Here is a 19053-nt window from a genome sequence, read left to right as displayed (position 1 = left end):
GTGATCTAGCTGCAGCACTCCAGGGTGACTCCTGAACAAGTCTCTTCTCACACTGGGGTCACAGCTTACAAGTTTATTTTAAAAAGAGGGTTGAATTAGCTGTGCTCTATAATCCCTTCAATTCTCAGAGAGAGAAAGAAAGAGAGAGAGAGAGAGAGAGAGAGAGAGAGAGAGAGAACACACATACCTATCCAAGTGGCATATATCAGATATCAGGCAGCAGGTTTTGTTGCTGCTTTTGCAAAACCAATACCCATTTATTATAGAAAGAAAGAAGTCAGAAGCTGCTACAAACACAGAGATCTGATTCTTGTCCTATCCACCACTCTCCTCCCCAGAATGATGTCTAATGATCCTATTCAAAGCTGCAATCTGTAACATCCAGCTCATGGTGGTCCTCATCCCACTTATTCTGCTGTACATTTCTTTAATCCATTGTGCTTATTGTAGCATACTATATTACTTATGTGTTATGTTTATTTTTTTGTCTGCCTCCCCCAGTTAGACTGCACTCATGAAAAAACAGCAATCTTTGTTTTGTATCCTGATATATTCCCTAAGTGCCAAGAAACATAGCTGCCTATCAACAAATATTATTTGCTGACTGAATCAGTTGAATCAATTATAAATATAGTCAAGAGACCCTAATCCATTCTCTCCATTTCCCTCTGGTAAACCATCATAAATATATGCATGGTAGGCAGGAGAGGAGAGCAGTCTCTGACAGTTCTTTGATCTGCTGATCAAGTGACAAAAATCCCTAAAATTTCTCTGCCCTCCCCCCATGTATTTCAGGAAAGATCCCATCCTAAAAGCACAAGATGAGTCATACAAAGATTCAGAAATTAAGAGGAAAAACATTTTAAAGTAGATAAAAAGTATCTGGCAGAAATGGACAGAAATCTCATCTCTTGACTCTAAACCTGGAGACAGAACAGAGAATAGCCTGGCTTCTCCACTGTAAACGAACAATGGATAGAGGCATATTATACCCAGCTGCGGAAAGAAATTTTAACCCCCAAACATCTTTACAATGATGTAACACAATTCTTTGTAATATTACTGACCAAAAGTGATTTTGCCTTTTCTATCAGTCTTATTTTCAAATGCTCGTCTAAAATCTGTGGTATACTGAATTTTAGGGAGCTAACTATATAGTCTAGAAGTCTTTTTCAGTGGCTTGCTTCTAAAAGAAGTTAAAAGTTAAACCCATGCCTCTGGATTATTATCATAATAAGAGAGAATCTGGAATACTAAAATCATACCACTCTCTCTGTAAACAGACTGAAATCTGACTGAGCAAAGCTCACAAAGACAGAGAGAGCAACACACAGAACAAAAAGGCCATTTGGAAAATCCCAATGATCAACCAACATCTTGATCAAGCTCCAACAGGATGAGGGAGGAGGATCTTGATTACAACAGCGCAGAAAAACAGCACTTGGATTGGTCTGCCTGGGGAAACTACCAGGGGACTGATACATTCCTGCATACAAGACACAGGAAATGGGAGGGAGACCACTGGAAACTGATGATGGAAAAGACTAAATTTAAGCCCATCCAATATCAGCAGCCAGACGTTCCAAACACCAAGCCCACATTAGTATCTACTTCAAGGGCTGGGCCATCAAGGGTGCTGATGAGTACTGGAAAGCCCCCAAAGACCAGTTTCTTTAGAGATAAAAAGAACAGAAGCAAAATACCAAAAGTCTGGACCTGATTTAAAAAATAAAAAAGGCCCAAAGCAGGATTCTTTTGCATGAATCAGACAGGTTCCACCGTCATTCCTCAACATTTAAATTGGGCTTTGGAAACAGCCAAAAAAAAAAAAAAAAGTAAGCATGAGAATAAGCCATAATACAATCAACCACAAAACAAACCAAATCGGAATGTCTGAGGTATTTCAAATTGAAAACAGACACAAATTGCTGAAATAGTTATCAGCTTTGGGAGCACCTGTTCATATATTAAGATAATCCATCCAGGCTGTGCAGGAAAAGAAGAAGCGCAGTGACAGAGACAGGAATGGGGGTAAGGAAATGCGTTATCAGGAGTCCAGCCCACCTCCTGGGAATTATCTGCAAGTTTTCTGGAGCAGTCTTAGTGAGCTGGCACACAAACCAGCAAGGCTCTCTGCATCTCAACATTGTGCCCCCCAAGTCACACTATTCTGCCCCTACGACCAGTTATGCAAGTGAATCCAGTGATGTAAGGGCAGCATGCATTTTCACCATTGTAGACATCAACACGGACCTCACCTTGTCACTGTCATCATGACAAATGTGGTCGTGATGGATGGACTGGCACTGAAAAGAAGCACCAACACTACCTACAAGAGAAAGGGAGGAAAAGTTAAGATGCAGTAATTCCTTATATTTAAACGGCTTTACCAGTTAAAAGTGCCTTTATATCCATCATCCCATCTAATCCTCAACAATACTCGGAAATAGGCAGGATAGGGATTGTTATTCATGAAGTTTGAGCAAAACAAAACACAGAGAGGCTGACTTGCACAATGGAGCAGTCAGTGAAGTTGCAGGTCTGAAACCAGAACCCCATTATTCAAACCCCTAATTCACCACTTTCTACTACACTAAGTGGTTAGTTTTCAGAGTAAGGCCACCTAAGAAAGCACAACAGCCTTCAATAAGGCAAACTTCTATTTAGAAAAAAGTATACTGCTTTTCAGACTACACATAGTTTCTTTGAGGAAAAAATTGACCCTATAAATTTTCAGCATACAAATAACACAATCTAATACACAATCATAAGATTATAAATAGGTTTTTATTACTTTAAAAAATACATTTTTAATATACACAACCATTTGTTAATTTGAAGAACTATCTCCTAATAACTGCTCTATGACAAAAGTGACATTTCTAACCAATAGGAAAACAAATGACATTTAAAAAATAATCTTGGAGTAAGAAAAACCTTCTGAAAGATGATACTAAAAGAAGAAGGTGTAAATGAAAAATCAGCATGCATGACTGTGGACCAAAGATGAGCAAAACCCGTTCTCCCAATGTATGAGAATTCAACCTTGGGTTAATCCCTGTTAACCTGATTAAACAGCATACCACCTATGTTACCTGGCAACATTTCTTAAGATAGAAATTACCAAATTAGTAAATTGCATCTGGACTGGAAGTACAATAGCCACTTAGTAGGAAGCCACGTTCTTGAACTTCTCTGAGTATGGTGACATGTTACCTAATTAGGCATGTCCTGGCAAAAGATCCTGGAAACTATGCCCATGGAGTTCTCTGCACCACACAATGTGGATTTCATCTCTTTGAATCTAAGCTGTGAGAAGAGCACTTCAGACCTAAGCTGTGAGAAGATCACTTCAGAAAGAATGAACTGCTGCAAGGACTCCCACTGTCTTACTGATAAGTTATAGCTTCTGTCCTATATTCTTCTGAATAAATGTTGCCAAGTGAGACCTATGGTGGTTTTACCAGTCTGAATGTGCAAATGTTTAGTTGAACCTAAGAAAACATCCCCCTGTCACTCCTGTGGACATTACACTGACAAATAAAATTATAAAATTTACAATGCCATCAAATCAGATGTCCAATTATTCTATATGCTTGAGAAAGAATGCTGCCAACTAAACTTTGACACATTTTCTTAATAATAAAAATTTTGGTTTTACACTTATTGAAATAACTCTTTTAGACTTCAAAGGCAGATTTTTATCATATATTACTCTTATGCATTCATAAAAAGAAAATGAGAAAATAACTGGTTACAACAGAGAAAATTATTAAAAACTACAAAGGATAAAAAGTCCTAGGGGAATTCCCTGCAGGTCCAGTGGTTAGGACTCTGCGCTTTCTTTCACTGCCGGGAGCCCAGGTTCAATCCCTAGTCAGTGAACTAAGATCCTACGAGGCTCACAGTGCAGCCAAAAAAAAAACACAACAATCCTTACTAGATAACTTTACCAGATAATTTCTTCAAATGTACAGAATCAATAATCCCAGTGACAGTGACTATTCCTAACTTCCCAATATAAACTGTTGTTTCCCAACTCATTTTATATAACATTGATTATAAAATATAAAAAGGATCAAAATAAGAAAACAACTTCACTGAAACACAGGAATAAAAATACTAAATAAAGTTGTAGCATACAGTATATGTGTGTGTGTATGTGTGTGTGTGTGTATATATATATATATATATATATAGCATACTGACAGCATATGTAATATAGTGTGTCACTATAATCTACTCAGCCTGATTCCTTAACTAATTCAATAAAAGAAAATTTATCAACAAAGTATTAGCATAAAAAAACAATTTAAAAAGTTTGATCACATCAAAAGATCTTTCTAATTTCTATTTCTCGGAAATATTAATAAGCTTAACAAGTTTTTGCCACTGGATGACAATTCTGGGAAGGATGAGATGGCGGAAGGTACGGGTGCCAAAAAGTTACAATTATGGATGAGAATAATATAAACCATAGAGTTCCCACTGGTACTGATAACAGTTAACATCATTTAACATATTCTACAACCATAATTTGGAAGAAAGAATATATATACGACAATGTCCCCAAATACTAAAATCTCCTGGGATAGTAGAATGACAAATCTAATCACAACATAAACTATTCTGTCAAAAATTTGGTAGGTGAGGGCTTCCCTGGTGGCACAGTGGTTAAGAATCCGCCTGCCAATATGCAGAGGACATGGGTTCGAGCCCTGGTCCGGGAAGATCCCACATGACACGGAACAACTAAGTTCATGCGCCACAACTACTAAGCCTGCACTCTAGAGCCTGTGAGCCACAACTACTGAGCCCAAGTGCCACAACTACTGAAGCCCGTGCTCTGTAACAAGAGAAGCCACCGCAATGAGAAGCCCACGCACCGCAACGAAGAGTAGCCCCCGCTGGGCGCAACTAGAGAAAGCCCGCGTGCAGCAACGAAGACCTAATGCAGCCAAAAATAAAAATAAAATAATTTTAAAAATCTGAATTATAGGGGCTTCCCTGGTGGCACAGTGGTTGAGAGTCCGCCTGCCGATGCAGGGGACACGGGTTCGTGCCCTGGTCTGGGAAGATCCCACATGCCGTGGAGCGGCTAGGCCCGTGAGCCATGGCTGCTGAGCCTGCGCGTCCGGACCGTGTGCTGCACAATGCGAGAGGCCACAACAGTGAGAGGCCCTCATACCGCCAAAAAAAAAAAAAACTTTATTATTAAAAAAAAAATTCAGTAGATGAGTTTCAAGGAGTTAGTAAAAATTATACTTTCAGTCTCCTATTAGTCTAATATCATGTAATACTGAAGTTAGACTGGTGAAAAGAACCCTAAGAACTGATGATTATAAGCATACATTTAGATACCTTTCAAAGAGGTACCAAAACAGACATTTATCTTACTCTTATGCAAAACCGTTGTATTTAATGTATCATGTTATGTGTGTTTCTCTTGGACACAATGTAAGAAAAATGAAACTTTGTTAGAAATAGTTCACATAATACCATCTAATAACTATGAGGGAGACCACCATTTGGGACCATTGTCAAAAACGTGGACTCCATGTAGTTGGAAAGATGAAGATTGAGATACATTATTTAGCAACTTAAAAATCTCTTCCAAAAGAGAGTATTAAAAATAAGTGAATAGACACATCCACATACAAAAAAAAGAACCTAGACACTAACCATACACCTTTCACAAAAATTAACTCAAAATGGATCATAGACCTAAATGTAAAACACAAAACTCTAAAACTTCTAGAAGATAACAGGAAAAAATCTAAGTGACCTTGGCTTGACACCAAAGCATAATCCATCAAGAAAAAAATGGTAAAATGGACTTCAATAAAATTAAAAACTTCTGCTCTGTGAAAGACACTTAAGAAAATGAAAAGACAACGCCACATGCTGCTAGAAAATATCTGCAAAATGTGTATCTAATAAAGGACTGATACCCAAAAGTATTCAAAGAACTCTTCAAATTCAACAGTAATGGCAATTCCCTGGTGGTCCAGTGGTTAGGACTCCGTGCTTTCACAACGGGACCCTGGTTTGATCCCTTGGGGAACTAAGATCCCACAAGCTGTGCAGCCAAAAAGAAAAAACCGAAAAACAAAACTCAACAGGAAGAAAATAGAACCCAATTTTTAAATGGGCAAGGTTTCTCTCTGATTTTTTCCCCTGAATATCAGAATTCACTCCTTTGCCACAAAGGGAAGGGCCCTTTGCTGGAAAACAATGCAGAAGCATCCTAGAGGCAAATGAAAGCACAAAAGCACCAGTTTCCCTCTCCAGCTGTCCCTGACCCATAAGAAAAAGAATGTAGACAGATCACTCAAACTGAACTCCTGAAGAATAAAATACAGATCGTAAGCAACTTTGGATAGCTAGTCAGGGAAAGAAGCACACAGAGGCAAAAGAAGAAACCTTCTATACTAAAATAAAGGAGCCAATTTTTGAAAATTGAAAGAATCTAGCCAAACATACATTAAATGACAGTGTTTACCATGGGTTTTCTGATTTTTTCAAATGCATTTTATAAAGTTATTATTCCTGCTCAAGAACCTACTCTGGCACTCTACTACTCAAGGCATAAAGTCAATGTCTGAATCCTCCACTCCCCATGAGAAATGTGGCAGGATGCTTCCATGCAGACCAGGCTTGCTCCCCCACCTGGTGAGCACTCAGTGCTCTCCTCACACCTGCATGATAGTTCTCTCTCTAGGTTCTTAACCAAGACTTACATGGGAATAAAATTTTATCTTTATTTTCATTAACTTGAAACTAAATGTAAAAAATCCACTCTATTATGAATACAACAACAAACCACGTTAGGATTGACAGTACCTGCGATTTTGTCTCTAATAAAAACCACATATATTTTCATATAATACAGTTGCTGGAGGTATACTGCAATATCATTTACACTTATCATTACTCTAAATTTACAATAGCTCTTAGGCCCACTGCTAGAATGTGTTATTTAATACATTAAATATAATAACAAATATATTTTTATCACAAATTAGTTTTTAATATTTTGATAACTACATTCCAGTATGATTGGTTTTCTTTGTAATCTCATGTATTTTATTTTATGCAATTAAAAGTATTCTCCTGGAGAGGGGCCTATAAACTTCATCTGATTACCAAAGGAGTCCATGACACACCCAAAATAGTTACAAACTCCCAAAATGGTTAGCAGAAAGTGCTGGGACCAGAGGGAGAACCAGTTCAGAAGCACTATAAGGGAAAATAGATGTGCAACATCTTGGGAAGAGTCAGACAAGTATGTGAAATCGAGGGAAGAGAACAGAAGTGAGGGCTCAAGTTGGGGTATGAAGCCCGTAGTTTAGAACTAGGAAACACAAAGACGTCGAGGTTGAAACAGCGGTGGCAAGTGGAGAAGTTTCTGAGCAACTGCCAAGAATATCAGATAGTGTTTTAAGTCCACAAGGGTAAAGGTAGTGAGGTAAAGCAGAGACATTATTTGTCATGTTCCCGGAGACCACTATACTGCAAAATCTAATGGTCAGTTCTGAATCCTAACCTTTCTTGATCTACCGGCAGCATTTGACCCAGCTGACCCTACTCTCCTTCGTGAAACCCTTTTCTTCACTTGGCCTCACAAAAGCTTCCTACATCACTGACTGCCACTCAGTCCCATTTGCTGGATTCTCATCTTCCCATTACAAAGGTTGGAATGTCCCGAGGATCGATCCTCAGACTTCTCTTTTCTATCTATATTCACTCCTTTAGTGATCCCAACTAGTCCCGTGGCTGATGACACCGAAATCTTTACTTCCAAGCTCTGACTCTCCCACCTCCCACCCCAAGGAAACCCAGATTTCCATATTCTGCTACCTATTCGAAATCACTTAGATATCTAAACAGCATCTCAAACATAACACGTCCAAAACTGACCTCTTGATCTTCTCCTCTAAACCTGCCTCCAGTTTCAGTAAATGGCAGAACTATTCACCAGCTGCTCTGGCCAAAACCCTTGGCATCTTCCTCAACTCCTCTCTTTAATTCACATCCCACATTTGATGAGTTGGCAAATCCTGTTGGTCCCACTTCAAAAATGTGCCTGAAGTATAACTACTCAGCATCATCCACTGAGGCTACCCAAGCCAAAGCCTGAACTAATGCAATGGTTTCCTGACTGGTCTTAGTTCCACTCTTTCCCCATGAACTTTCCCTACCTCCTCCCCAGTCGATTCTCCATGTAGAATGACCCTTTTCAAGGTTCAGACAGATCATGTCATTCCTCCTTTGAAAATCTTGTTCCGTCTCTCACTCAAAATAAAATACGAAGTCCTTACTCCTTGGTCTATGAGGTCTCACATGACCTAGGTATCCTAGACCTTCCTGATCATGTCTCCTACCTCTTCTTCTTTCCTAAAAGGGAACTAAAACACAATAAACACACCTGTAGCAAATTATCATGCTATTATGTTATATCCTTAAGACACTGTCAAACAACACCATTTCTTCATATGCAGTAATAAGGCCTCTTAGTGCCAGGCCCATCTAGAACCCACACCCTCTTTGTTGACATGCAGCATGGTTTTCCAAATGTCATGTTCTCTCAAGGATAATTGGAATGTATCAATAACTGAAGCTCTTCTGCATATTGCTTTGAAGAAAAAAAATGTTGTACTGAGTTTGTGAAACATTAACATATTATCTTCTTAGATAAACATCAGCAGAAAACCATTATTGAGATATATGCATATTCCTCGAAATCTGGGTATAAAAAATGAGGGGCATTAAACCACAAAACTGAACTGCAGAGACTTGGGCAAAATGTGCACATCTCTTTAAAAGTGGTTAGGCTCTTTAAGTTGTCATGAAAATGTGGCATTTTGAGCACTGTTAGAATTATTCCTCAATGTGCACATGTGAGGATGGAGGTTTGCATTGTAATAGTAGTGGGTTAATCTAGAAGTATGAAGTGAGCCCCTCTCAAGCATTTCCTAGACTCATTTTTGGTTTTGTTTGTTTTTTTTGGCCGCACCAGGCAGCTTGCGGGATCCTGGTTCCCTGACCAGGCACTGAGCCCAGGCCCTTGGCAGTGAGAGCGTGGAGTCCTAACCACTGGACGCCAGGAAATTCCCAAAGATTTGAGGATTTAAAAGTAAAGGTTTTGAGCTACAAAAGTGGACAATGGGGAGAGCAATAGCACCAACCTAAGCACCACATGCTTTCTGAAACCTGTTCTACAGGACCAAAAGCGGCTCCCACTGGCCAAACTTTTATCAGTTTAAGCATTAAAAAGCGGCTCCCACTGGCCAAACTTTTACCAGTTTAAGCATTAAAAACAACAACAAGAAAAGACTGTAGCTAACCAAAACACATATCAATGAAAATCTGGGAGTCCCGTAATAGCAACTTTTTAAAACTCATGCATTTATCCTACCTTTTAGAGTAACTGAATAGCCCTAGTTCTACATTGCAGAAGAATGCCAGCTAATAGATACAGAAGGAATTTCAGAATTAGAAAACATCATTTTGCAAGCCCCATAAAACTGTTGATTTAGGCAAGGGTCACCAATTAGGCTAAAGTCATTAAGTGCATGGTTGATGGGGGTTTGTAAAGTGCCAAAGTAACGCTACCCACGTTATCTATGGTTGCACGGAGAACCTAACTACACTGTAAAGAGACCTAATCCCACCACCTTAATCCAATGGCCAATCTTGGCATCGTTAACAGTGGGCCAACCAGATGTGACTTCTGATGTGATACACTGTGAAATTCAGACATAAGCTCTGTTTGGCATCCAAGCAAAAAATACTTTCCTTCGCTCCATCAAACTATTGGATATAATTGGCAGTTTACAGGAAATACAAGGGATAGACATCACAGGAAGCAATCAGCTCATCCAAAAGTTGGTTCTGCAGAAGTTCTCAATAAGTCAGTGTTATTATTATTATAAAATGAAAAAGAAAAGACAGGAACTGTGCTAGATTAAAAGAAATAAAAGGAAATAGATACAATGTGCATACGAGATTGCAATTACTTTAAATAAACTAGTTAAAAAGGATATTTGGGAGAGAATTGGAAAAATCTGAATATGGTAAAATTAGATGAGATGAAAACTTACTGAAATTAAATGCTAACTTAAAAAAAAGCGGAGCTTCCCTGGTGGCGCAGTGGTAAAGAATCTGCCTGCCAATGCAGGGGACATGGGTTTGAGCCCTGGTCTGGGAAGTTCCCACATGCCGTGGAGCAACTAAGCCCGTGTGCCACAACTACCGAGTCTGCGCTCTAGAGCCTGCGAGCCACAACTACTGAGCCCGCATGCCACAACTACTGAAGCCCGTGCACCTAGAGCCCGTGCTCTGCAACAAGAGAAGCCACCGCAGTGAGAAGCCTGTGTACCACAACGAAGAGCAGCCCCACTCGCCGCAACTAGAGAAAGCCCGCGCACAGCAACGAAGACCCAACACAGCCAAAAAGAAAATAAAAATAAATTTATTTTAAAAATAAATAAAATAAGATTTTAAAAAAGCGGAATAGAGAATATGAATACTATGCTTTCATGATGGTTAAATAAATATGTATATGTGTACACAGATATACAAAGGAAACGTTCAGAAGAATATACACCATGATACTAACAATGGTAATCCCTGGGTAACAGGAGGAAATTTTTTTCTTATTTTTGCTCATTAAAAAAAGGGCCTAACTCCAAGGCTAGCTCCCAGTATCCCTAGGAATACTAGACCAAATAGGACAAACAAACTCAAGAAAAAAGACTCAAAAAAAAAAAGAGGGAATTCCCTGGCAGTCCAGTGGTTAGGGCTCCTAGATTCTACTGCAGGTGGGGCACAGGTTCGATCCCCAATTGGGGAACTAAGATGCCACAAGCCACACAGCAAGGCCAAAAAAAAAAAAAAGAGGACTCCAACAGCACCCCCATGACCATGAGCAGGATTCTTGAGGTTAACTATTCATTATCTTCTATCTCCTTTGAGACCCTGTCTACAAAATAATCTTGGTGGCAACTGTTAGGATGTTCTGCTAAGATGCAACCGTTAGCCTAAGTGTAGGCAGGGATATTTTTACTCCATTCTTTTTGTTATTAAGCTCCAGTCCAAATCTGTAATGGCTTCTGACAAAAGTACCTTGGAGAAGGCAGTTGAGACCAACCTATGAGCGCTTACCTGGCTCGTTCATGAAACCCCTCAAAGGTGATGTCTCTCTCCTCTCCATCCCATCCTCCCCCAAACACATACAGAGAACTGGGAGTAGAGACATAGATAGAATCACTCGCCTGGCCTGGCTCAAGGACAGCATTGGGCAGGTAAGGACTGAACCTCATGCCTCAGTGATCTACCTAGGGCTTTTTATATACCAGTTAAGTACATGAGATGATGATCAAGGCTTAGAACAACTACTGTCCACACATCCCAAGGAGGTCAAGTGATTAACTAGGGTCACAAGTGGGCCAAGATGGAAGTCATGCCTCAGACAGAATCTCTTTGATAATCCAAAGATTAGCAAGGGAGAATTCAATTATGCATTGCAGCAGATGGATTTATAAGTTCCAGCAAGGAGACAGTAAAATTCAGATAAAAGATGCTAGGTCTTACACTGCTTTTAGATTCTTTAGGACACTGGTACAGGCCCTTGCACATAGTGGGTATTCTATAAATTTAATTAATTATTCTGAAATCTGGTCCCATTTTCTGAGGTATTAACAACCCTTCCAAATCAGTCTTTTGAAAACTTAATTAGCCTACCAGCCACCACAATCCAAATAATTGGCATAGATACTAAAAAGCATCTGAACTCAATCAATAATATAAAAAAACCAAACAGCTACTTTTTTGTTCATTCTATAATAAGACAGACAGGTAGACTTTTTAAAAATCCACCCCCAGGAACTTGCCTGTACTTTATAAGTAACTGTCACTGTAATTACTGTCCAAAAGAGACTCTCAGCACTTAAGTCTAATTTTTTGGTTCTGCTCCCATCTACTGCCTATTCAGGGCTCTTTTCCTTTCACTCTAGCAGAAAGAGTTTTTTTTAAGTGCCTGATTTTGTAGCAGGACACGAAAACATATCGAGCCTTATCCAATACTTGGCCTGGGGGCTGCTACACTCTGCAACATGATCTCTCTGGGTTTTAATCACATCACTTGCAGCAGCCTTCACAACTGCTACCGGGATACCAGAGTCTATGGCATGGCTTTGAAGAAAAGTGCCAGGAAGGTTCCGAGTTTTAACAACCAACAATTTCCATATGTCTGCTCCAAAGATTTAAGTATCAACCAATTGTTAAAACCCAACTTTATTTACACATCTATCCTCAATGCTTCAAACTTTCTCCAAATGAACTTACAAAACAGGCTGCACTATTTTTAGAAATCTTACTTAAAACTTACTAGACAAACTCTATTAGCTAATAATACACTTTAAGACATTATTAGGGACTTCCCTGGTGGTGCAGTGATTAAGAATCTGCCTGCCAATGCAGGGGACATGGGTTTGATCCCTGGTCCGGGAAGATCCCACATGCCATGGAGCAACTAAGCCCGTGCACCACAACTACTGAGCCTGTGCTCTAGAGCCCGTGAGCCACAACTACTGAAGCCTGTGCACCTAGAGCCTGTGCTCCACAACAAGAGAAGCTACCGCGATGAGAAGCCGGTGTACCACAAGGAAGAGTAGCCCCCGCTTGCTGCAACTAGAGAAAGCCCGCATGCAGCAACTAACACCCAAAGCAGCTGGGGAAAAAAAGACATTAACGTAAAGTAAATGTTGATAAATAACATGCGAGGAAAAAGCCAGTCTTACTCTGTAAGTGAGGATCAGTTGCTTATTTATTTTTACAATAAGTAATGATACTTCTAGCTACCTAGAGCAGAAAATTCAATTTCAGAGTCTCAGGATGTTTTGTTTTAAACAATTTTGTTTAAACAATGTTTTGTTTTAAACACATACCATTCAATTCGTCCATTTAAAGTATAAAGTTAAAAGTGTTTTTTTTTTAGTATATTCACAAAGTTGTGCACTCATCACAATCAATTTTAGAACATTTTCATTACCCTAAAAAGAAACCCCAGGCCATTACCTCCTTTTCCCCTTCTATGAGCCCCTGACAGTCACTAATCTAACTTGTATATATGCCTATTCTGGACATTTCATATAAATGAAATCATAAAATGTGGTCTTTGTAACTGACTTCTTTCACCTAGCTTAATGTTTGTTTGCAAGGTTCATCCATGTTATAGCATGTTATCAATTCATTTCCTTTTTATGACTACATATTCCAGTGTATGGATAACCATTCATCAACTGATGGGACCTGTGGGTTGTTTCCACTTCAGAACTATTGTGAATAGTGCTGTTATGACATTCATTTTTGGGTCAATGTTTGTTTTCATTTCTCTTGAGTGGAACTGTTGGGTCATATGTACCTCTACTCAACCTTTTAAGGAACTGTTTTCCAAAGTGGCTGTATCATTTTACAATTCTACCAGCAATATATAAGGATTCCTCTAGTTGTTTCTTGAATAGAATAAACCTTGGAGTCAGACCTAGATATAGTTCAGTCATTTACTGAATATGTGGTCTAAGGTATGTCATTTAACATATCACATGCCTTCCTCATCTCTAAAGTGGGAAGAGTAATATCTACTTATACCTACTTCACAGAGTTGTTCTGAGGATTATTATTAAGAGTAAATATATAAAAATGCTCACAGCATAGTGCCTGGCACATCGTAATTCAAGAAATGGTGTTATAAATAACACTTCTATTCAAACCAAGCCTGCTGATTTTCCTGTGAGACACTGCCTAACTCCTTAATTTTTTGCTAGAACTCTTTCATCGCACTCATCATACTGTAATTTTTTGGTTACATGTCTGTCTCTCCAACCAGACCATAAGATCCTTAATTTATCTTTTCAATTCTGGCAGGTAGCACGTTTCCTGGCTCATGGCAGGCACTAGGTAAATGCAGAAACAAAGGAAGGCAGAAAGGAAATAAAAGAGTGAAAGGCGGGGGTGAGGTGGGGAGGAGAGGGGAACAGAAAGCAAAGGAAGCCTTCCTGATTCGTCCCCTCCCTTCCCTGGTCTGCACTTTAATCAGTCTCTCTACCCTCCCACCCTCTGTGAGATTTAATTATGCCTTCCTCCTTTCTCCCACACAAGCTGCTTAGGCCTCATAATATGTTTTGTACATAATAGTTAAACACATAGAAATTTGATTTCCCCTTCTGGACTATATTTTCTTTGGAGTCAGACACTGAGCCTTATTCATCTTTATAACCTCTATAGAGCCTAATGCCAAGTTTTGTACATAGAAAGCCCTACTAAAAAAGTTTACTGAATATACAAAGACTTTGTGCAATTGATTAGCTCTGATTTTATGCCTAACAAAGGATCAACCAAGTGAGGCAAGGAGTATGCTTCAGCTGGATAGATGCAACAATACACAAGCTGAGGGAAGTACCCTTACTTCTCGCCCTCAAGGCTATAATTCTTGAATTGTCTATTTTAAAGAGAGCCCTGAGCATTTGCTGAGCACCTACTCTATACCAGACACCTATGTACAAGACACAACAAAAAGCAAGCAAGACCCCTTGCTCTATGTAGTTTACAGCTCAGTGGAGAGCATTTGTCTTCTATCCTGAAGGTTCTAATCTCATTCATACTCCAGAAATTTCATCTCTGCAATTGCTTCATTCATTAAGTATTTATCAAACCCTCACTGTGTCAAGTCTATCCTAGGGACATGGGATAAATAAGACAAGGTCTCTGCCCTTCATTTACCTTATATTTTAACCAATTCTATAAAGACGCATTTCCCAGTCAACTCTGTGAAATGCCATCATGTAAAAGTAACACATGCACATAAGTTTAAAAAATAAAAAAGAATGAAGTGGTTTATGATGTAAAAAGAACTCTTCCACTGCCCGCCCCCCCCAACCCAGTCTCCCTTCCCAGAGGCAAGTATCGTCAAATCTTCTAGGCATTTCCTCCAGTACTGACCTCAATTTTCCTACATAATATGCATATATGACGATTGTTTGGCTATCAAATTTTATGAGTTATTTATTGAATTTGTCATGCCACTATCAGACGACTAAACTCTTCCATCCCTCCTGTTTCACTTCCTATCTCACCCAGTCCTCCAACATAATTGTCACATTTTGTGTTTGTATCAAAATGATAGTCATAGAAATTTCAGAAACAGATAAGCCCTCGTAAGGAGAGTAGGGTTTTCTAGGCAACAAATATAATCTAGTTCTTTGCAATTCTGTGTTTTCTTACCTAGCAGGACTCAGAGATTTTTATTTCTTAAAAAATATAACCTGTTTCAGAAACAGACTCACAGATATAGAGAACAGACTTGTGGTTGCCAAGGGGGAAGGGGGAAGGGGGAAGGGAGAGGGATGGACTGGGAGTTTGGGGTTAGGAGATGCAAACTATGACATTTAGAATGGATAAACAACAAGGTTCTACTGTTATAGCACAGGGAACTACATCCAATCTCCTGGAGTAAACCATAATGGAAAAGAATATAAAAAAAGAATGTATATATGTGTATAACTGAGTCACTCTGTGTACAGCATAAGTTAGCCCAACACTGTAAATCAACTATATACTTCAATTAAAAAAAAAATTCTCTGACTTGCCTCAAAAAAAAAAAAATCACCTGTTTCAAAACCGCAAAACAATTCATTTAAATATTAAGCTTCCCACATAATGCTGTCAGCTCCTAATGCTAAAGATAGCCTTCTGAGGGTATATTCATAATTGTGTAATAACGTTTTATAGATGAATCTTCCACTAAAATTAGGCTTTGATCACTCCTAAGTGGTAGCAGGGTGTTCTGTTTTGTTTTTATGAGGAAGGTACCAAAATGTGAAGAGTGAGTAGAAAACTAAAAAATTGGGGAAAGTTCATTGTAAAGTATCCAGGCATGTACTAAATGATCTCCATGGGAAAGCTGACATGAAACTCATGATCCAAACGAAAAGACAGCCCAATTCAGTTTGGAAAGAGCTAAACCACTCAGCTCCTTTTCTGAAACATGACTGCCCATTATTAAAATAGTAATGATAAACTTAAATAGCATATTTTGAATTATCATCTTAGATTCATTTATATCCATTTTTTCCTTCTGTAATGTGTGGAAGATATTCTAATTTACAGAAGCATAATCAATAGCAGGAAACAGACACAATAAGATTAGCACTAAAGAATGGGAACATGAGCTTCCCTGGTGGCGCAGTGGTTGAGAGTCCGCCTGCCGATGCAGGGGATACGGGTTCGTGCCCCGGTCCGCGAAGATCCCACATGCCGCGGAGCGGCTGGGCCCGTGAGCCATGGCCGCTGAGTCTGCGCGTCCGGAGCCTGTGCTCCGCAACGGGAGAGGCCACAACAGTGAGAGGCCCGCAAAAAAAAAAAAAAAAAAAAAAAGAATGGGAACATAAGAATAAATAATATAAAAATGAATAATCATCCATCTCTTAGCCTTGCCATGGCAACCTGGGTCACTAATCTTTGAAGTTTGTTTCCTGATCTGCTAGATCGGAAAGAAAGCAGCTTCTACCACCAGCAAAAAGTCAGGCCCTTCCTTTTTCCCTTTTGGTTGCCCCTACACAGCTAAACATTGAGGAAGCAAATAGGACAGGAATGGCTACTTAAAAGTCCACTTAGGCTGCAGTGGCACATGGCCAGCCCCTCCCTCCCTCTCCTGGCATTTCAGCTGATCAGGGCAAGAAAAGTGAGAGAATTCATGCGTCAATCTTACTATCGAAGATGCCACTTCTCACCCAGCATCAGATGGGTCACATGTATACTATCTGCTTTTTTCCTCAACAAATCTTACAATTAAAATATCTTCTTTTATCAATTCTTGGTTATCTATGATGATGTTAGTGAGACCAAATATAAATGCCAGTATGTAAAATCAACTCAGAGGAAAATCTACCTAAGCTTGGTCAGTTACTGTTGTATCTTGCCTAAAATTATTCGCACATCCTTAATTGTAAAATATTTATCCTCCATCTGGGTAACTAATCCTTTCCACCTGAATTCAAACCTTTCTAAGGGCAACACTCTAAAATCCAGTGTTGTTCACTTATCACCTGATGAGTGATAAGCCAATTAATGCTACTTGCTGTCAGACTGAGCTTGGTGCTGGAAGGAGGGTAAAGGCAGCAAAAATATGGTCCCCATCTTCAGGCAGCTTTCAACCTAGGAAGGGAAACAAGGCCTAAATATCAGAGGTTGACCCTAAAATAGCTTGTCAAGAAGTTTTACTTGGACTGTAAGTGAATGGTTTTTAACAGATCCTCTCAGGTTCACTACTCTAAAATCAAGTATTCAAGATTTCTCCCCCAACACTTCATCCCAATCCCCTTACAAGCAGGAAGAGCTTCAGGACATACAGTACAGTACAGAGAAGAGCTTTCACTGAGCTGAGCAAAAGGCCTGGAGGTAGGAAAGCACGCTCATTCTCAGATTCACTTACTTCCACAAAGCCAAAGAGGTAGGGGGTGGGGCAAGTGTCAACGCCATTCCTAACTGGAAGGAAAAAAGTTCCCTCTACCCAGCTGGCTAGGTAAGAGGCCTGACATCGTCCCCTGCTTGGGTAGAGATGCCCTCTCTCTTGCTCTCACTACCTTAGAGTGCCACGGCCTGGGGGAGGGCAAAGCAATGCACAAGGTAAAAAGTTTTACAATGCAGACCTCAGAAGCTTAAGAATTATTATTAGGTGCATGTATCTTTTTGAATTATAGTTTTTGTCTGGATATATTCCCAGGAGTGGGACTGCTGGATCATATGTTAATTCTACTTTTAGTTTTCTGAGGAACCTCCATACTGTTTTCCACAGTGGCTGCACCAACTTACATTCCCACCGACAGTGTAGGAGGGTTCCCTTTTCTCCACCCCCTCCAGCATTTATTATTCAAAGACTTTTTAATGATGGCCGTTCTGACTGTTGTGAAGTGGTACCTCACTGTAGTTTTGATTTGCATTTCTCTAATCATTAGAGATGTTGGGGCTTCCTTAGTGGCACAGTGCTTAAGGAATCTGCCTGCCAATGCAGGGGACACAGGTTTGAGCCCTGGTCTGGGAAGATCCCACATGCCGCGGAGCAACTAAGCCCGTGCGCCACAACTACTGAGCCTGAGCTCTAGAGCCCATGAGCCACAACTACTGAGCCCAAGAGCCACAACTACTGAAGCCCGTGCGCCTAGAGCCCGTGCTCTGCAACAAGAGAAGCTACCTCAATGAGAAGCCTGTGCACCACAACGAACAGTAGCCCCCGCCTGCTGCAACTAGAGAAAGCCCGTACACAGCAACGAAGACCCAACATAGTCAAAAATAAATTAATTTATTTAAAAAAAAATTAGCAATGTTGAGCATCTTTTCATGTGCCTATTGGCCATCTGTACTTCGTCTTTGGAGAAATGTCTATTTAGGTCTTCTGTCCATCCCTATGTTCGTAGCAGCACTATTCACAATAGCCAAGACATCGAAACAACCTAAATGTCCATGGACAGATGAATGGATAAAGAAGACGTGGTACATATATACAATGGAATACTACTCAGCCATAAAAAATAACGAAATAATGCCATTTGCAGCAACATGGATGCAACTAGAGATTATCATACTAAGTGAAGTAAGTCAGAAACAGAATGACAAATACCATATGATATCATTTATATGTGGAAGCTAAACTATGACACAGGGACTTCCCTGGCATTCCAGTGGCTAAGATTCCGTACTTCCAATGCAGGGGGTGCAGGTTTGATCCCTGGTCGGGGAAATAGGATCCCACATGCCGTGCAGTGCAGATAAAAAATTAAAATAAAAAAAAGTAAATAAACTATGACACAAATGAACCTATCTATGAAACAGAAACAGAATCACAGACACAGAGAACAGACCGGTGGTTGCCAAGGAGGATGGAGTTGGCGAGGGCTGGAGTGGGAGGTTGGGGTTAGCAGATGTGAGCTTTTATGTATAGGATGGATAAACAAGGTCCTACTGTATAGCCCAAAGAACTATATTCAATATCCT

At 39.8% G+C, this 19053-nt stretch overlaps 1 protein-coding gene across 2 annotated transcripts in view; it reads right to left on the bottom strand.

Annotated features, from left to right (window-relative positions):
• RNF38 (ring finger protein 38) overlaps positions 1-19053 on the bottom strand; it is a gene marked incomplete at its 5' end in the record, with an annotated part of 122984 nt that overhangs the window by 69234 nt on the left and 34697 nt on the right. For both annotated transcript variants that reach the window (XM_082843208.1, XM_082843209.1), the window contains one exon: positions 2259-2329. In XM_082843208.1, the coding sequence (XP_082699334.1) occupies positions 2259-2329 (71 nt within the window). The remainder of the gene's footprint in view (positions 1-2258; positions 2330-19053) is intronic.

Source organism: Leucopleurus acutus (genome assembly GCF_964270905.1).
Source record: "Leucopleurus acutus genome assembly, chromosome: 7".
NCBI classification, from domain to species: Eukaryota; Metazoa; Chordata; class Mammalia; order Artiodactyla; family Delphinidae; genus Leucopleurus; species Leucopleurus acutus.
Note: the sequence above shows the minus strand (reverse complement) of the source record. Positions and strands in the feature narration are given on the sequence as shown.